This window comes from Lethenteron reissneri, chromosome 50, assembly GCF_015708825.2.
Source record: "Lethenteron reissneri isolate LAM-NWPU_2019-01 chromosome 50, ASM1570882v1, whole genome shotgun sequence".
NCBI lineage: Eukaryota > Metazoa > Chordata > Hyperoartia > Petromyzontiformes > Petromyzontidae > Lethenteron > Lethenteron reissneri.
In genome coordinates this window covers 10,094,006-10,112,021 of record NC_083828.1, presented here as the reverse complement: position 1 = coordinate 10,112,021, position 18,016 = coordinate 10,094,006, and the positions used below count along the sequence as shown (strand labels likewise).

Sequence of the window (18,016 nt, the reverse complement as noted above, 5' to 3'; positions counted from 1 at the left end):
TCGACAGACTGACGGAGACGCGAAGTGACGGGACGGAGTGGGCACCGGGTGGGAGAGACGCGGGCGGGCGAGTGGGGCGAGTGGCTGTCCACCCACGCCCTACCGCTCCCACTCCACCCCCACCAAATATTGCGACTCGTCGACCTCTTGAGCGCCCGACACAGCGAGAGAGAGAGAGAGATCACTCTGGCGGTGCTGGGATCGCTTCACAAACCCCGTCGTGACGCTGAGCAGTGTCGTCACCTGTCAGTCGGGGCAATGCGATGCGGAGTCAGTTTAAAACGGAGGCAATCGCGGACGAAACAGGAGGAGGATTTCTCCACAAACTCTGGCTGTCATCTGATGATGCTAGTGGTAATTACTGGCTGTCGCCTGATGATGCTAGTGGTAATTACTGGCTGTCACCTGATGATGCTAGTGGTAATTACTGGCTGTCGCCTGATGATGCTAGTTGTAATTACTGACTGTCACCTGATGATGCTAGTGGTAATTACTGGCTGTCGCCTGATGATGCTAGTTGTAATTACTGACTGTCACCTGATGATGCTAGTGGTAATTACTGGCTGTCGCCTGATGATGCTAGTGGTAATTACTGGCTGTCACCTGATGATGCTAGTGGTAATTACTGGCTGTCGCCTGATGATGCTAGTTGTAATTACTGACTGTCACCTGATGATGCTAGTGGTAATTACTGGCTGTCGCCTGATGATGCTAGTGGTAATTACTGGCTGTCACGTGATGATGCTAGTGGTAATTACTGACTGTCACGTGATGATGCTAGTGGTAATTACTGGCTGTCACGTGATGATGCTAGTGGTAATTACTGGCTGTCACGTGATGATGCTAGTGGTAATTACTGACTGTCACGTGATGATGCTAGTTGTAATTACTGGCTGTCACGTGATGATACTAGTGGTAATTACTGACTGTCACGTGATGATGCTAGTTGTAATTACTGACTGTCACGTGATGATGCTAGTGGTAATTACTGACTGATGATGATAGTTGTAATTACTGACTGTCACGTGATGATGCTAGTGGTAATTACTGGCTGTCACGTGATGATGCTAGTGGTAATTACTGACTGTCACGTGATGATGCTAGTGGTAATTACTGGCTGTCACGTGATGATGCTAGTGGTAATTACGGACTGTTACGTGATGATGCTAGTGGTAATTACTGGCTGTCACGTGATGATGCTAGTGGTAATTACTGACTGTCACGTGATGATGCTAGTGGTAATTACTGGCTGTCACGTGATGATGCTAGTGGTAATTACTGGCTGTCACGTGATGATGCTAGTGGTAATTACTGGCTGTCACGTGATGATGCTAGTGGTAATTACTGGCTGTCACGTGATGATGCTAGTGGTAATTACTGTCTGTCACGTGATGATGCTAGTGGTAATTACTGGCTGTCACCTGATGATGCTAGTTGTAATTACTGACTGTCACGTGATGATGCTAGTGGTAATTACTGACTGTCACGTGATGATGCTAGTTGTAATTACTGACTGTCACGTGATGATGCTAGTGGTAATTACTGACTGTCACGTGATGATGCTTGTGGTAATTACTGACTGCCACGTGATGATGCTAGTGGTAATTACTGACTGTCACGTGATGATGCTAGTGGTAATTACTGACTGTCACGTGATGATGCTAGTGGTAATTACTGGCTGTCACGTGATGATGCTAGTGGTAATTACTGGCTGTCACGTGATGATGCGAGTTGTAATTACTGGCTGTCACGTGATGATGCTAGTGGTAATTACTGACTGTCACGTGATGATGCTAGTGGTAATTACTGGCTGTCACGTGATGATGCTAGTGGTAATTACTGACTGTCACGTGATGATGCTAGTGGTAATTACTGGCTGTCACGTGATGATGCTAGTGGTAATTACTGGCTGTCACGTGATGATGCTAGTGTTAATTACTGACTGTCACGTGATGATGCTAGTTGTAATTACTGACTGTCACGTGATGATGCTAGTGGTAATTACTGACTGTCACGTGATGATGCTAGTGGTAATTACTGACTGTCCCTGATGATGCTAGTGGTAATTACTGACTGTCACGTGATGATGCTAGTTGTAATTACTGTCTGTCACCTGATGATGCTAGTGGTAATTACTGACTGTCACGTGATGATGCTAGTGGTAATTACTGACTGTCACGTGATGATGCTAGTGGTAATTACTGGCTGTCACGTGATGATGCTAGTGGTAATTACTAACTGTCACGTGATGATGCTAGTGGTAATTACTGGCTGTCACGTGATGATGCGAGTTGTAATTACTGGCTGTCACGTGATGATGCTAGTGGTAATTACTGACTGTCACGTGATGATGCTAGTGGTAATTACTGGCTGTCACGTGATGATGCTAGTGGTAATTACTGACTGTCACGTGATGATGCTAGTGGTAATTACTGACTGTCATGTGATGATGCTAGTGGTAATTACTGACTGTCACGTGATGATGCTAGTGGTAATTACTGGCTGTCACGTGATGATGCTAGTGGTAATTACTGACTGTCACGTGATGATGCTAGTGGTAATTACTGGCTGTCACGTGATGATGCTAGTGGTAATTACTGACTGTCACGTGATGATGCTAGTGGTAATTACTGGCTGTCACGTAATGATGCTAGTGGTAATTACTGGCTGTCACGTGATGATGCTAGTGGTAATTACTGGCTGTCACGTGATGATGCTAGTGGTAATTACTGGCTGTCACGTGATGATGCTAGTGGTAATTACTGTCTGTCACGTGATGATGCTAGTGGTAATTACTGGCTGTCGCCTGATGATGCTAGTTGTATCTACTGACTGTCACGTGATGATGCTAGTGGTAATTACTGACAGTCACCTGATGATGCTAGTGGTAATTACTGACTGTCACGTGATGATGCTAGTTGTAATTACTGTCTGTCACCTGAATATGCTAGTGGTAATTACTGACTGTCACGTGATGATGCTAGTGGTAATTACTGACTGTCACGTGATGATGCTAGTGGTAATTACTGGCTGTCCCGTGATGATGCTAGTGGTAATTACTAACAGTCACGTGATGATGCTAGTGGTAATTACTGGCTGTCACGTGATGATGCTAGTGGTAATTACTGGCTGTCACGTGATGATGCGAGTTGTAATTACTGGCTGTCACGTGATGATGCTAGTGGTAATTACTGACTGTCACGTGATGATGCTAGTGGTAATTACTGGCTGTCACGTGATGATGCTAGTGGTAATTACTGACTGTCACGTGATGATGCTAGTGGTAATTACTGACTGTCATGTGATGATGCTAGTGGTAATTACTGACTGTCACGTGATGATGCTAGTGGTAATTACTGGCTGTCACGTGATGATGCTAGTGGTAATTACTGACTGTCACGTGATGATGCTAGTGGTAATTACTGGCTGTCAGGTGATGATGCTAGTGGTAATTACTGACTGTCACGTGATGATGCTAGTGGTAATTACTGGCTGTCACGTGATGATGCTAGTGGTAATTACTGACTGTCACGTGATGATGCTAGTGGTAATTACTGGCTGTCACGTGATGATGCTAGTGGTAATTACTGGCTGTCACGTGATGATGCTAGTTGTAATTACTGACTGTCACGTGATGATGCTAGTGGTAATTACTGGCTGTCACGTGATGATGCTAGTGGTAATTACTGACTGTCACGTGATGATGCTAGTGGTAATTACTGGCTGTCAGGTGATGATGCTAGTGGTAATTACTGACTGTCACGTGATGATGCTAGTGGTAATTACTGGCTGTCACGTGATGATGCTAGTGGTAATTACTGACTGTCACGTGATGATGCTAGTGGTAATTACTGGCTGTCACGTGATGATGCTAGTGGTAATTACTGGCTGTCACGTGATGATGCTAGTGGTAATTACTGGCTGTCGCCTGATGATGCTAGTTGTAATTACTGACTGTCACGTGATGATGCTAGTGGTAATTACTGACTGTCACCTGATGATGCTAGTGGTAATTACTGACTGTCACGTGATGATGCTAGTTGTAATTACTGTCTGTCACCTGAATATGCTAGTGGTAATTACTGACTGTCACGTGATGATGCTAGTGGTAATTACTGACTGTCACGTGATCATGCTAGTGGTAATTACTGGCTGTCACGTGATGATGCTAGTGGTAATTACTAACAGTCACGTGATGATGCTAGTGGTAATTACTGGCTGTCACGTGATGATGCTAGTGGTAATTACTGGCTGTCACGTGATGATGCGAGTTGTAATTACTGGCTGTCACGTGATGATGCTAGTGGTAATTACTGACTGTCACGTGATGATGCTAGTGGTAATTACTGGCTGTCACGTGATGATGCTAGTGGTAATTACTGACTGTCACGTGATGATGCTAGTGGTAATTACTGACTGTCATGTGATGATGCTAGTGGTAATTACTGACTGTCACGTGATGATGCTAGTGGTAATTACTGGCTGTCACGTGATGATGCTAGTGGTAATTACTGACTGTCACGTGATGATGCTAGTGGTAATTACTGGCTGTCAGGTGATGATGCTAGTGGTAATTACTGACTGTCACGTGATGATGCTAGTGGTAATTACTGGCTGTCACGTGATGATGCTAGTGGTAATTACTGACTGTCACGTGATGATGCTAGTGGTAATTACTGGCTGTCACGTGATGATGCTAGTGGTAATTACTGGCTGTCACGTGATGATGCTAGTTGTAATTACTGACTGTCACGTGATGATGCTAGTGGTAATTACTGGCTGTCACGTGATGATGCTAGTGGTAATTACTGACTGTCACGTGATGATGCTAGTGGTAATTACTGGCTGTCAGGTGATGATGCTAGTGGTAATTACTGACTGTCACGTGATGATGCTAGTGGTAATTACTGGCTGTCACGTGATGATGCTAGTGGTAATTACTGACTGTCACGTGATGATGCTAGTGGTAATTACTGGCTGTCACGTGATGATGCTAGTGGTAATTACTGGCTGTCACGTGATGATGCTAGTTGCAATTACTGACTGTCACGTGATGATGCTAGTGGTAATTACCGGCTGTCACGTGATGATGCTAGTGGTAATTACTGACTGGCACGTGATGATGCTAGTTGTAATTACTGACTGTCACGTGATGATGCTAGTGGTAATTACTGACTGTCACGTGATGATGCTAGTGGTAATTACTGGCTGTCACGTGATGATGCTAGTGGTAATTACTGACTGTCACGTGATGATGCTAGTGGTAATTACTGGCTGTCACGTGATGATGCTAGTGGTAATTACTGACTGTCACGTGATGATGCTAGTTGTAATTACTGACTGTCACGTGATGATGCTAGTGGTAATTACTGGCTGTCACGTGATGATGCTAGTGGTAATTACTGGCTGTCACGTGATGATGCTAGTGGTAATTACTGGCTGTCACGTGATGATGCTAGTGGTAATTACTGGCTGTCACGTGATGATGCTAGTTGTAATTACTGACTGTCACGTGATGATGCTAGTGGTAATTACTGTCTGTCACGTGATGATGCTAGTGGTAATTACTGGCTGTCACGTGATGATGCTAGTGGTAATTTCTGGCTGTCACGTGATGATTGATGCTAGTGGTAATTACTGACTGTCACGTGATGATGCTAGTTGCAATTACTGACTGTCACGTGATGATGCTAGTTGTAATTACTGGCTGTCACGTGATGATGCTAGTGGTAATTACTGACTGTCACGTGATGATGCTAGTGGTAATTACTGGCTGTCACGTGATGATGCTAGTGGTAATTACTGACTGTCACGTGATGATGCTAGTTGTAATTACTGACTGTCACGTGATGATGCTAGTGGTAATTACTGGCTGTCACGTGATGATGCTAGTGGTAATTACTGGCTGTCACGTGATGATGCTAGTGGTAATTACTGGCTGTCACGTGATGATGCTAGTGGTAATTACTGGCTGTCACGTGATGATGCTAGTTGTAATTACTGACTGTCACGTGATGATGCTAGTGGTAATTACTGTCTGTCACGTGATGATGCTAGTGGTAATTACTGGCTGTCACGTGATGATGCTAGTGGTAATTACTGGCTGTCACGTGATGATTGATGCTAGTGGTAATTACTGGCTGTCACGTGATGATGCTAGTGGTAATTACTGGCTGTCACGTGATGATGCTAGTTGCAATTACTGACTGTCACGTGATGATGCTAGTTGTAATTACTGTCTGTCACGTGATGATGCTAGTTGTAATTACTGGCTGTCACGTGATGATGCTAGTTGTAATTACTGGCTGTCACCTGATGATGTGAGTTGTAATTACTGGTGAAATGTCGTACTCGAATTGTAAATGTTGTAGTGGGTTTTACTTTCCACCACACCGATGTGCTGTATTAGTAACGAATTGGCATTGTTTTGTTTACGCGACAAACCCTACCAATTGGTTGTATCGGGTGGTGTTGACGGGTTAAACGACATTTCTATTTAAACATTTATATTTAAGCGATCTAACCCAAAAAACCCGTCTTATTTAGCGATGTGCAGTGATCACCGCGTCTGTCTCTGCTGCTGCTACTGCTGCCACTTCTTTCAACGACAAAAAAAAAGATCGGAGTCCCAAATTTGGGGGAGGGGGGGTCGGCGGTGGAGAAGGATCAGGGCTGAAGCAATCGGCCGTCACTCGAGAATAAATACAAAAAAATATCTAAATGTAAAATAAAAACACGTGCTATGTAGGAATAAGAAAACATGATTGCACGTACTGTAGAAGACAACTTGATGATGCAGGCAGTGGTGAGAAGGAAACTACCACTATTTGGACACGTATTATGTAGGTTGGACAATAACAGCAGTTGTTCGGAGAAATGGAAGGAACCGGACAGAGAGGAAGACCTAACAGAGAATGTGCTTGACGATGACGACGACGACGACGTAAGACATCGGTGCCAGTAAGATGTGGCCACTACTTTGAGCATGTTGTCACCACAAGACAGAGAAAGCGGAAACAACGAATGGCGAAATGTACAATTGACACCACCTTCTGCGGGCTGTGTGTCCGTGGATCGTGATGATCGTTGTGGTGGCGGTGATGATGATGAAATGCGTGACGCTGCGCCTCGCCTTTCTCGACGATAATTTCAACGGCCCTTAAAATGGAGCGGGTAAAATTCAACAGGTAATCTTGTCCGCTACGAAGAAGGGCCGGTGTTTAGGAAGAAATTAAGAACTGAATATGCAAGAGGCAACGTGACGGATGACAGCCCTTCGTCAAAGCGCGCCGTCTAATGTACCACGTTAAACTTCTGTCGTGGTAATGGCTCTGCATCAGGTTTGACCTCGGGTGCCGTGGTGGCGAGATGGTAACTACCTCGCCTGGTGTGCAGGAGGTCGTGGCTTCGATCCGCACTCTGACGTCTGATGTATATTTGGAGTTTGCGTGTCTCTCATCATCATCATCATCACGGTGGCTAGGAGATGTTAATTACCTCGCCTGGTATGCAGGAGGTCCTGGCTTCGATCCCGACCCTGACGTCTGATGTATATTTGGAGTTTGCAGTGTCTCTCCCTTTCTCATCATCATCACGGTGGCTAGGAGATGTTAATTACCTCGCCTGGTATGCAGGAGGTCTTGGCTTCGATCCCGACCCTGACGCCTGCTGCTGTGTATTTGGAGTTTGCGTGTCTCTCATCATCATCATCATCACGGTGGCTAGGAGATGTTAATTACCTCGCCTGGTATACAGGAGGTCTTGGCTTCGATCCCGACCCTGACGCCTGCTGCTGTGTATTTGGAGTTTGCGTCTCTCTCTCTCCCCGTGGTCGCGCGGATTTTCTCTCCACATTGAGAATCAACATCACGCGTTTAGAGTGTTTTGGCTGCTGTATATTTGCACGTGATGATGATGATGAGCCACATAGTTGAGCTATCGTTTGTGATCGCCAGGTTCGCTTCTGAAAAAACACAGCTGCATAGCAGCTCAGTGGAGGCCTTACCTGGTGAAATAATAACATTTTAGTTGAATAGCTTTAGTTTCAGTGCCCCACCGAGCCCCTGTTGTTGCTGTTGCTGCTGCTGCTGCTAACGTCAACTCACTGCTCTCTCGTCTTTCTCAGTGCGTCTGACGAGGGAGCGCTCCTTCTGGAAGTCAGGTAACCCTTGCCGACACCTCGCGCTCAGCGCTCACTCGATCTCTGTCCACCCCGGCCGCTACGAGCGTGTCCACGCGTAACGATCGTAAACAAAGTGAACACAAAACGTGCCCAGGTCATACTCTTAGCATTTTCGGTAAAGTCACGTAGGTAAAAAAATTTAATAAAAATTTATAAAAAATAAAATAATATTTAATATTATTAATTTTAATTTCATTTTTTTACCTACTTGACTTTACCGAAAAAACTAAGAGTATGAATCCTTGCAGTCACGAAAGCTTCAAATATAGAAGTGCCCAGGTCAACTAAGTGAGAACTCTCTGGCGGAGGGGAGGGGGGTGACGAGGGGACGAGGCTTCGAGGTTTCCACTCGAGCGGCCGACCCGGTTAATGCCGCGCCTGGGCGCGTTGACAGCAGCCCGCGTGCGCGTGGCCGCTCAAACGAGCGCCGTTTGCTCCACCCTCGGTAGCCAGGCTCGTAGCGCAGCGCGAGTACACACACACACGAGTACACACACACACGAGTACACACACACACGAGTACACACACGAGTACACACACACACACGAGTACACACACACACGAGTACACACACGAGTACACACACACACACGAGTACACACACACACGAGTACACACACACACGAGTACACACACACGACAACACACACACACGAGTACACACACACGAGTACACACACACACACGAGTACACACACACACACGAGTACACACACACGAGTACACACACACACACGAGTACACACACACACGAGTACACACACACGAGTACACACACAAACAAGTACACACACACACGAGTACATACACACACGAGTACACACACGAGTACACACACACACACGAGTACACACACACACGAGTACACACACGAGTACACACACGAGTACACACACACACACGAGTACACACACACACGAGTACACACACACGACAACACACACACACGAGTACACACACACGAGTACACACACACACACGAGTACACACACACACACGAGTACACACACACGAGTACACACACACACACACGAGTACACACACACACGAGTACACACACACGAGTACACACACAAACAAGTACACACACACACGAGTACACACACACACACGAGTACACACACACACAAGTATACACACACACACGACAACACACAAGTATACACACACACACACGAGTACACACGCGGACGCACACGTGGGCACACAGACACGGGCACAGACCCGGACAGCTGGGTTCCATAAGGGGCCGTCCATAAATGACGTCACGCACCTAGGGGGGGGGGGATCAGACATTTGTGACGATGTGTGACGGGGGGGGGGGAAATGTGACGTCACATCAAAATGCGCAACTTTTAATAAATATAGACAACACGTTCTACTTAATTAAACGGACTTTTTAAGAAATGTTTTCTCCTACAATATCAGAATGCAACGCCACATTAAATACGCACTACAATGACAATAGTTTAAAGCGATTTGAAGCATGTTTTATTTGGGGGGGGGGGCAGAGCTTTGTGACGTCATATTTGAGGAGAGGGGGGTCTGACTTTTTGTGACGCCGTGTGACGAAGTAGGGGGGGGGGGGGGTCAAGTGGTAAAAAATCGTCCAAAATCGCGTGACGTCATTTATGGACGGCCCAGAAGCTTTCGACTCAACAATCTCCCCTAACCTCCCCCCCCACCCCACCGGGGGTGTCCAGGCTACGCGACCTACCCCGGCCACCGCCGCACCCCCCCGCCGAGCCCGCGCCCCCCGTCCGCCTTCCCCTGCCCCGTGTGCCAGCGCGACGTGGAGCTGGGCGAGCGAGGACTCGCCTCGCTCTGCCGCAACTTCGCGCTCGAGGGGGTCGTGGAGCGCCACCGGGTGGCGCGGGGGGGCGCCATCCCGTGCCAGGCGTGCCGCCCGGCGGGGGCGGCGGCGGCGTCCCGCGCCGCCACCAAGAGCTGCCTCGACTGCAAGAGCAGCTTCTGCAAGGCGTGCTTCAAGCTGCAGCACCCGTGGGGCACGCCGCGCGCGCAGCACGAGTTCGTGGCGCCCACCACCAGCTTCAGGCCCAAGGTGGGCGGCGGGCGGGCAGGTGGGTAGGGGGTGGGGAGGTGGGTAGGGGGTAGGGAGATGGGTAGGAGGTGGGGAGGTGGGTAGGTGGGCAGGTGGGCAGGTGGGCAGGTGGGCAGGTGGACAGGTGGGCAGGTGGGTAGGTGGGCAGGTGGGCAGGTGGGCAGGTGGGCAGGTGGGTTGGTGGGCAGGTGGGCAGGTGGGTAGGTGGGCAGGTGGACAGGTGGTAGGGGGTGGGCAGGTGGGTAGGGGGTGGGGAGGTGGGTAGGGGGTGGGTAGGTGGGCAGGTGGGTAGGTGGGCAGGTGGATAAGTGGGCAAATGGGCAGGTGGGCAGGTGGGTAGGTGGGTAGGTGGGCAGGTGGACAGGTGGGTAGGTGGGCAGGTGGGTAGGTGGGCAGGTGGGCAGGTGGGTAGGTGGGCAGGTGGGTAGGTGGGCAGGTGGGCAGGTGGGCAGGTGGGTAGGTGGGCAGGTGGGCAGGTGGGTAGGTGGGCAGGTGGACAGGTGGGTAGGAGGTGGGTAGGTGGGCAGGTGGGTAGGGGGTGGGGAGGTGGGTAGGGGTGGGGAGGTGGGCAGGTGGGCAGGTGGATAGGTGGGCAGGTGGGTAGGTGGGCAGGTGGGCAGGTGGGCAGGTGAGCAGTGGGTAGGTGGGTAGGTGGGCAGATGGGTAGGTGGGCAGGTGGGCAGGTCGGCAGGTGGGCAGGTGGGCAGGTGGGCAGATGGGTAGGTGGGCAGGTGGGCAGGTGGGTAGGTGGGTAGGTGGGCAGGTAGGCAGGTGGGTAGGTGGGCAGGTGGGTAGGTGGGCAGGTGGGTAGGTGGGTAGGTGGGCAGGTGGGTAGGTGGGCAGGTGGGCAGGTGGGTAGGTGGGCGGTGTGCGGGCAGGCATGTGGGTAAGGGGTGGGGAAGTGGGGAGACTGGCAAGTGGGCAGGTGGGTAGGTGGGCAGGGTGGGCAGGTGGGCAGAAGGGTAGGTGAACAAGTGGGCAGGAGGGCAGATGAACAGGTGCTCTAGAAAAAAAGAATAATATTAATTAAAGGCGTCAGTCACATCGCTCCGCGCTCGCCGTTTGGAGACTCCTGGCTCGTGCAGCTAGCAGCCTCTGAGGCCTCCTCCTCCTCACCCTCACGGCCAGGCCTGGCAGTGGTGGTGGTGGTGATGGTGGTGGTGATGGTTTTGATTGTGATGACAATGGCGGTGGTGGTGGTGCTGGTGGTGATGATGGTGGTGGTGGTGGTGATGATGGTGGTGCTGGTGGTGGTTTTGATTGTGATGACAATGGCGGTGGTGGTGGTGCTGGTGGTGATGATGGTGGTGGTGGTGCTGGTGGTGGTGATGGTGGTGGTTTTGATTGTGATGACAATGGCGGTGGAGGTGGTGCTGGTGGTGATGATGGTGGTGATGGTGGTGATGATGGTGGTGCTGGCAGTGGTGGTGCTGGTGGTGGTGCTGGTGGTGGTTTTGATTGTGATGACAATGGCGCTGGTGGTGCTGGCAGCGGTGATGATCATGACGGTGCTGGCGGTGGTGGTTGTGGTGGTTGTGACGTTGATGACGATGGCGCTAAATGAACTTCACGGCACGGCGCGTTCCTGGGGCCGGCAGCCGAGGAGGAGGAGGGGGAGGAGGAGGAGGGGGAGGAGGAGGGGGAGGGAGGAGGAGGGGGAGGAGGAGGGGGAGGGGGTGGAGGAGGAGGAGGAGGAGGGGGTGGAGGGGGGGGGGAGGAGGAGGGGGAGGAGGAGGGGGAGGGGGAGGAGGGTGAGGGGGAGGGGGAGGAGGAGGAAGGGGAGGAGGAGGAGGAGGAGGAGGGGGAGGAAGAGGGGGAGGGGGAGGAGGAGGAGGAGGAGGGGGAGGAGGAAGAGGAGGGGGAGGGGGAGGAAGAGGAGGGGGGGGGGGAGGAGGGGGAGGGGGGGAGACGACGCCGAGCGGGAGGGGAAAGCGGCGTGGCGTGGCCTCGGTCAGCACAAACGAGGGACGAGCGGCAAATACATTAGTTCCGTTTCACCTTCTCGTGCCCCCCCCCCCCCCACCTTCACCACCCCACCTTCACCACAGTACCGTCATATACTCGCCCACTTAGTGCACTGGTCTTGATCCACTGGGCCCCTGTGAGTGCGGGGTTTTGTGATATATATATATTGTATATTTTTTAAAAGGACTGCGTTGCTAAATCTGACCAATTGAGATGACATTGCAAATTGTGGAATTTGGGGAAAGATGGAGGGGGTGGAGGTCTAGATTGATTTTTTTTTCTTCTTTATTTGGCACGAGATGGGTGATTCCGACATTCGGGACGTGGGATCAAATGGGTGATTCTTTCTTGATTGGAAGTTTTCGTGACTGCAGGAATGCATACTCTTTGGTTCTTTCGGTAAAGTCACGTCGGTAGAAAAATAAAATAATGAATTACGACGTTTCGATCGCAACACAAGCACTCGTCATCAGGTAGAGAGATAAAGCAGAGAACTGTTCAGAAGTTCTGAGCGCGGTGGCTCTTTGAGGACAGCGGTGGCGGCTCTTGAAATAAAATAAGTATAACCCGTAAAAACAAAGTTTTTCACTATAAATCCTTTATATGCGTGGCAGCGAACTTAATATAAAGGATTAAAAAATATATTCACCTGTGGAGGACGCGGGGATCGATCCCGCGACCTTTGGCATGGGAAGCGAGGGCGCTACCAACTGCGCTACTCCGCCACGGCCTGTGGAGGGGTTACGCTCTGGGCTCTTACACTCTGACGTTCAGCCAAAGCCATGAATGCGTTCTATTTGAATATATGTAAAATTATTTTTTTTTGACTAAAAAGTGTAACATTTTGGGAATTTTTTTTCACGAACAATAATTGTCTGGCACAACGAGTCTGTGTGGAAAATGTCAGCTCGATTGGATCACGGGAAGTGGGTTAAAAAACGACCGAAAGATTTGCACGGTCCTAAGCAAGCAAGCAAGCACGCGAACTTAATATAAAGGATTTAAAAAGGAAATGGGTCTACGTGTTATTGTGGTTGCCAGTTTACCATGGGAGTCCAGTTCACCATGATAGTCTAGTTCACCATGGGAGTCCAGTTCACCATGGAAGTCCAGTTTACCATGGGAGTCCAGTTCACCATGGAAGTCCAGTTTACCATGGGAGTCCAGTTCACCATGGGAGTCCAGTTCACCATGGAAGTCCAGTTTACCATGGGAGTTCAGTTCACCATGGAAGTCCAGTTTACCATGGGAGTTCAGTTCACCATGGAAGTCCAGTTCACCATGGAAGTCCAGTTCACCATGGAAGTCCAGTTTACCATGGAAGTCCAGTTCACCATGGGAGTTCAGTTCACCATGGAAGTCCAGTTTACCATGGGTATCCAGTTCACCATGGAAGTCCAGTTCACCATGGGAGTTCAGTTCACCATGGAAGTCCAGTTTACCATGGGAGTTCAGTTCACCATGGGAGTCCAGTTCACCATGGGAGTCCAGTTCACCATGGAAGTCCAGTTTACCATGGGAGTCCAGTTCACCATGGAAGTCCAGTTTACCATGGGAGTTCAGTTCACCATGGAAGTCCAGTTCACCATGGAAGTCCAGTTTACCATGGGAGTCCAGTTTACCATGTGAGTCCAGTTCACCATGGGAGTCCGGTTCACCATGGGAGTTCAGTTCACCATGGAAGTCCAGTTTACCATGGGAGTCCAGTTTACCATGGGAGTCCAGTTCACCATGGGAGTCCAGTTCACCATGGAAGTCCAGTTCACCATGGAAGTCCAGTTCACCATGGAAGTCCAGTTCACCATGGAAGTCCAGTTCACCATGGGAGTCCAGTTCACCATGGAAGTCCAGTTTACCGTGGAAGTCCAGTTCACCATGGGAGTCCAGTTCACCATGGGAGTCCAGTTCACCATGGAAGTCCAGTTCACCATGGGAGTCCAGTTTACCATGGAAGTCCAGTTCACCATGGGAGTCCAGTTCACCATGGGAGTCCAGTTTACCATGGGAGTCCAGTTCATCATAGGAGTCCAGTTCACCATGGGAGTCCAGTTCACCATGGGAGTCCAGTTCACCATGGAAGACCAGTTCACCATGGGAGTCCAGTTCATCATGGGAGTCCAGTTTACCATGGGAGTCCAGTTCACCATGGGAGTCCAGTTCACCATGGGAGTTCAGTTCACCACGGGAGTCCAGTTCATCATGGGAGTGCAGTTCACCATGGGAGTCCAGTTCACCATGGGAGTCCAGTTCACCATGGGAGTTCAGTTCACCATGGGAGTCCAGTTCACCACGGGAGTCCAGTTCACCATGGGAGTCCAGTTCACCATGGGAGTCCAGTTCACCATGGAAGTCCAGTTCATCATGGGAGTCCAGTTCACCATGGGAGTTCAGTTCACCATGGGAGTTCAGTTCACCATGGGAGTTCAGTTCACCATGGAAGTCCAGTTCACCATGGGAGTCCAGTTCATCATGGGAGTCCAGTTCATCATGGGAGTTCAGTTCACCATGGGAGTTCAGTTCACCATGGGAGTCCAGTTCACCATGGGAGTCCAGTTCACCATGGGAGTCCAGTTCACCACGGGAGTCCAGTTCACCACGGGAGTCCAGTTCACCATGGGAGTCCAGTTCACCATGGGAGTCCAGTTCACCATGGAATTCCAGTTCATCATGGGAGTCCAGTTCACCATGGAAGTCCAGTTCATCATGGGAGTCCAGTTCACCATGGGAGTCCAGTTCACCACGGGAGTCCAGTTCACCACGGGAGTCCAGTTCACCATGGGAGTCCAGTTCACCATGGGAGTCCAGTTCACCACGGGAGTCCAGTTCACCACGGGAGTCCAGTTCACCATGGGAGTCCAGTTCACCATGGAAGTCCAGTTCATCATGGGAGTCCAGTTCACCATGGAAGTCCAGTTCACCGTGGGAGGCCAGTTCACCATGAGAGTCCAGTTCACCATGGGAGTTCAGTTCACCATGGGAGTCCAGTTTACCGTGGGAGTCCAGTTCACCATGGGAGTTCAGTTCACCATGAGAGTCCAGTTCACCGTGGGAGTCCAGTTCACCATGGGAGTCCAGTTCACCATGGGAGTCCAGTTCACCATGGTAGTTCAGTTCACCATGGAAGTCCAGTTCACCGTGGGAGTCCAGTTCACCATGGGAGTCCAGTTCACCATGGGAGTCTAGTTCACCATGGGAGTCCAGTTCACCATGGTAGTTCAGTTCACCATGGAAGTCCAGTTCACCGTGGGAGTCCAGTTCACCATGGGAGTCCAGTTCACCATGGGAGTCTAGTTCACCATGGGAGTCCAGTTCACCATGGTTGTCCAGTTCACCATGGAAGTCCAGTATTCACCACCACGGCTGTCGTTGTTGTTTGTTTGCCGACACCCCACGTGCTGCTTGCGCTGCAGGTGCTGCTGTGCCCGGAGCACGAGGCGGAGCGGGTGACGGTGTACTGCGAGGTGTGCCGCCGGCCCCTGTGCCACCTGTGCAAGCTGGGGGGCGCCCACAGCAACCACAAGATCTCATCCATCACCAACGCCTACCGCACGCTCAAGGCGAGACTCGCCAGAGGGCGAACAGCAACAACAACAACAAACAACAACAGACAACAAACAGCAGCAAATAACAACAACTGCAAACAACAACAAACAGCAAATATCAAACAGACAACATACAACAGCAAACAACAACAACAATAAACAGCAGACAACAACTAACACACAACATCAGCAACAGACAATGACCAACAACAGCAAACAACAACAGCAAACAACAACACATAACAGCAACTAACAAACAACAACAAACAACTCCCCAGAGGAGGGGGAGGAGGGCACAGTGGCGGAACAAATAAAGACAAAGATCCCCCGTATAGCCTCAACAGATTGTTAGGGCAAGTGCTGTTAGCCAAGTGGCTAACATGTGCTGATGCTTAAATGCACACCGCATCAGCTGCTCGTTTTTAAGGCTGAGTCGGCCTAGCGGAGGGCCAGCACCGGTTCGGATATTTGGTCTTTGCCAGGATTCGTAGGGCAGTGCAGGGCTAACCACTGTGCCATCACTCCCCCCCCCTTACCCTCCTCCCTGTAAAGTATTTTTTAATGAAGAGTTCGTGATGTCTATACTTATGAGGGCGCCACGGTGGCTAGGAGATGTTGACTACCTCGCCTGGTGTACAGGAGGTCGTGGGTTCGATCCCGACCGTGACGCCGCCTGTCTATTTGGACTGTGCGTGTCTCTCTCTCCCCGTGCTCACGTTGATTCTCCGGTCCTCCAGTATTTTTCCCTCCACATGTAGAATCAACATCACCGTTTAGCGTATTTGGCTGCTATACATCCTCATTAGTTGAGCTATCATTTGGGATGCTGCTATAGGCTGGCTCCGATTAGGGATTGTTGGCGTAAGGCACTACCACTAGAGTGCAAGGCACTCTAGTGGTAGTGCCTTAGTGAGCTATCATTTGCGATAGGCCAAGGTCGCTGCTGAGAAAGATCTCCGCAGCTCAGCGGTTACCTTGCCTGGTTAAGTAGGAAACCGATTTCTAGTTTTTGTTCATTCACGCCGTGGCTAAAACCCAAGACCGCCTTCACTCTGCGACTACACGCGGACATTCAACCGTCGCTGTGCATCATGGCCAAAGGAATGAATTGTAGATGCTGTTGCTGCTGCTGCTTTGGCAGTGGTGGTAAACAAACAACAACCTCAACACATTTCGATTTAAAGCTTTCGTGACTGCAGGGATTCATATTCTTGTTTCTTTCGGTAAAGTCACGTAGAAGGGAAATAATAAAAATAAAACATAATTAAAAAACCTCAACACACTAATCAATAACAACACTGTGGCCTTAAAAGGACAACTACATATATAATAAATGGCGTTTCGGGCAATGACCCTTCATCATGGCACGTAGATCCCGTGCTATGATAAACTTAAACTTTTTTTAGAAAGTTATTTTACCGGGTGAGGCCCCACCGGGCTCTGTCGCTCTTTTTCAGAAGTGAGAGCTCAGCGAAGCGGCTGATTATCATCATCATCATCATCACGTGGACATTTATAGCCGCAGACAAATCCTCTCAAGCGCGTGGTGATGTTGATTTTAAATGAAGGGACACGAAACCGCAGGACCTGGAGAAAAATCCACGCGACCACGGGGAAAGACAGAGAGAGACTTTTGACTTTTAAACAAACTTTTATTGCCGCCAGCAGCAACAGCACTGGAGGCGATTCCGAGATGAAATACACAAAGTCACCAGCAAACAAACAAATAAACAAACGCTACAAATCCACGCGCCGTGGCGCTAAAAGCACCGCGCACAACACGAAAGAAAAGTCACGTGGTGGTGGTGGTGGTCATCGCGCACGCCACGGTGACGAGCGAGCGCTTCAGAAGGTGAACACCACGAGGGTGCCGTCCACGCTGGTACAGAGAGGGGCTTGTCCGGCTCCCCAGCGTTCGAAGAAGACGTACTCATCACCGACATGTGTGTGGTACGCGTACTCCAGCCGGAGCCGCGCCTTGAGCAGGCCCCTGATCACTGGACAGAGAGAGAGAGAGACAGGCAGACTGCACACACACAGCAGGCGTCAGAGTTGGTATCGAACCCACGGCCACCGTCATAGCAGGCGAGGGAGTTGACGTCTCGCCACCACGGAGCCCCGAACATGATGAAGGGCCATAGCCCGAAACGTCGCCTATTACGTATTCATCATTTTAAGTCTGCGCACACACACACTTGTTGTTGTTGACGGGCGTGTTGACGACGATGTCGTCGTTGTTGTTGTTTGTTGATTGTGCACCACGA

The 18,016-nt window shown here is 50.1% G+C and overlaps 1 protein-coding gene across 1 annotated transcript in view; it reads left to right on the top strand.

Annotated features, from left to right (window-relative positions):
- The window catches only part of LOC133355035 (tripartite motif-containing protein 46-like), a 91,425-nt gene that overhangs the window by 62,365 nt on the left and 11,044 nt on the right, over nt 1-18,016 (top strand). Inside the window, exons 5-7 of the mRNA XM_061572292.1 lie at nt 8,126-8,161; nt 9,887-10,245; nt 15,621-15,767. Coding sequence (XP_061428276.1) covers nt 8,126-8,161; nt 9,887-10,245; nt 15,621-15,767 — 542 coding nt within the window. The remainder of the gene's footprint in view (nt 1-8,125; nt 8,162-9,886; nt 10,246-15,620; nt 15,768-18,016) is intronic.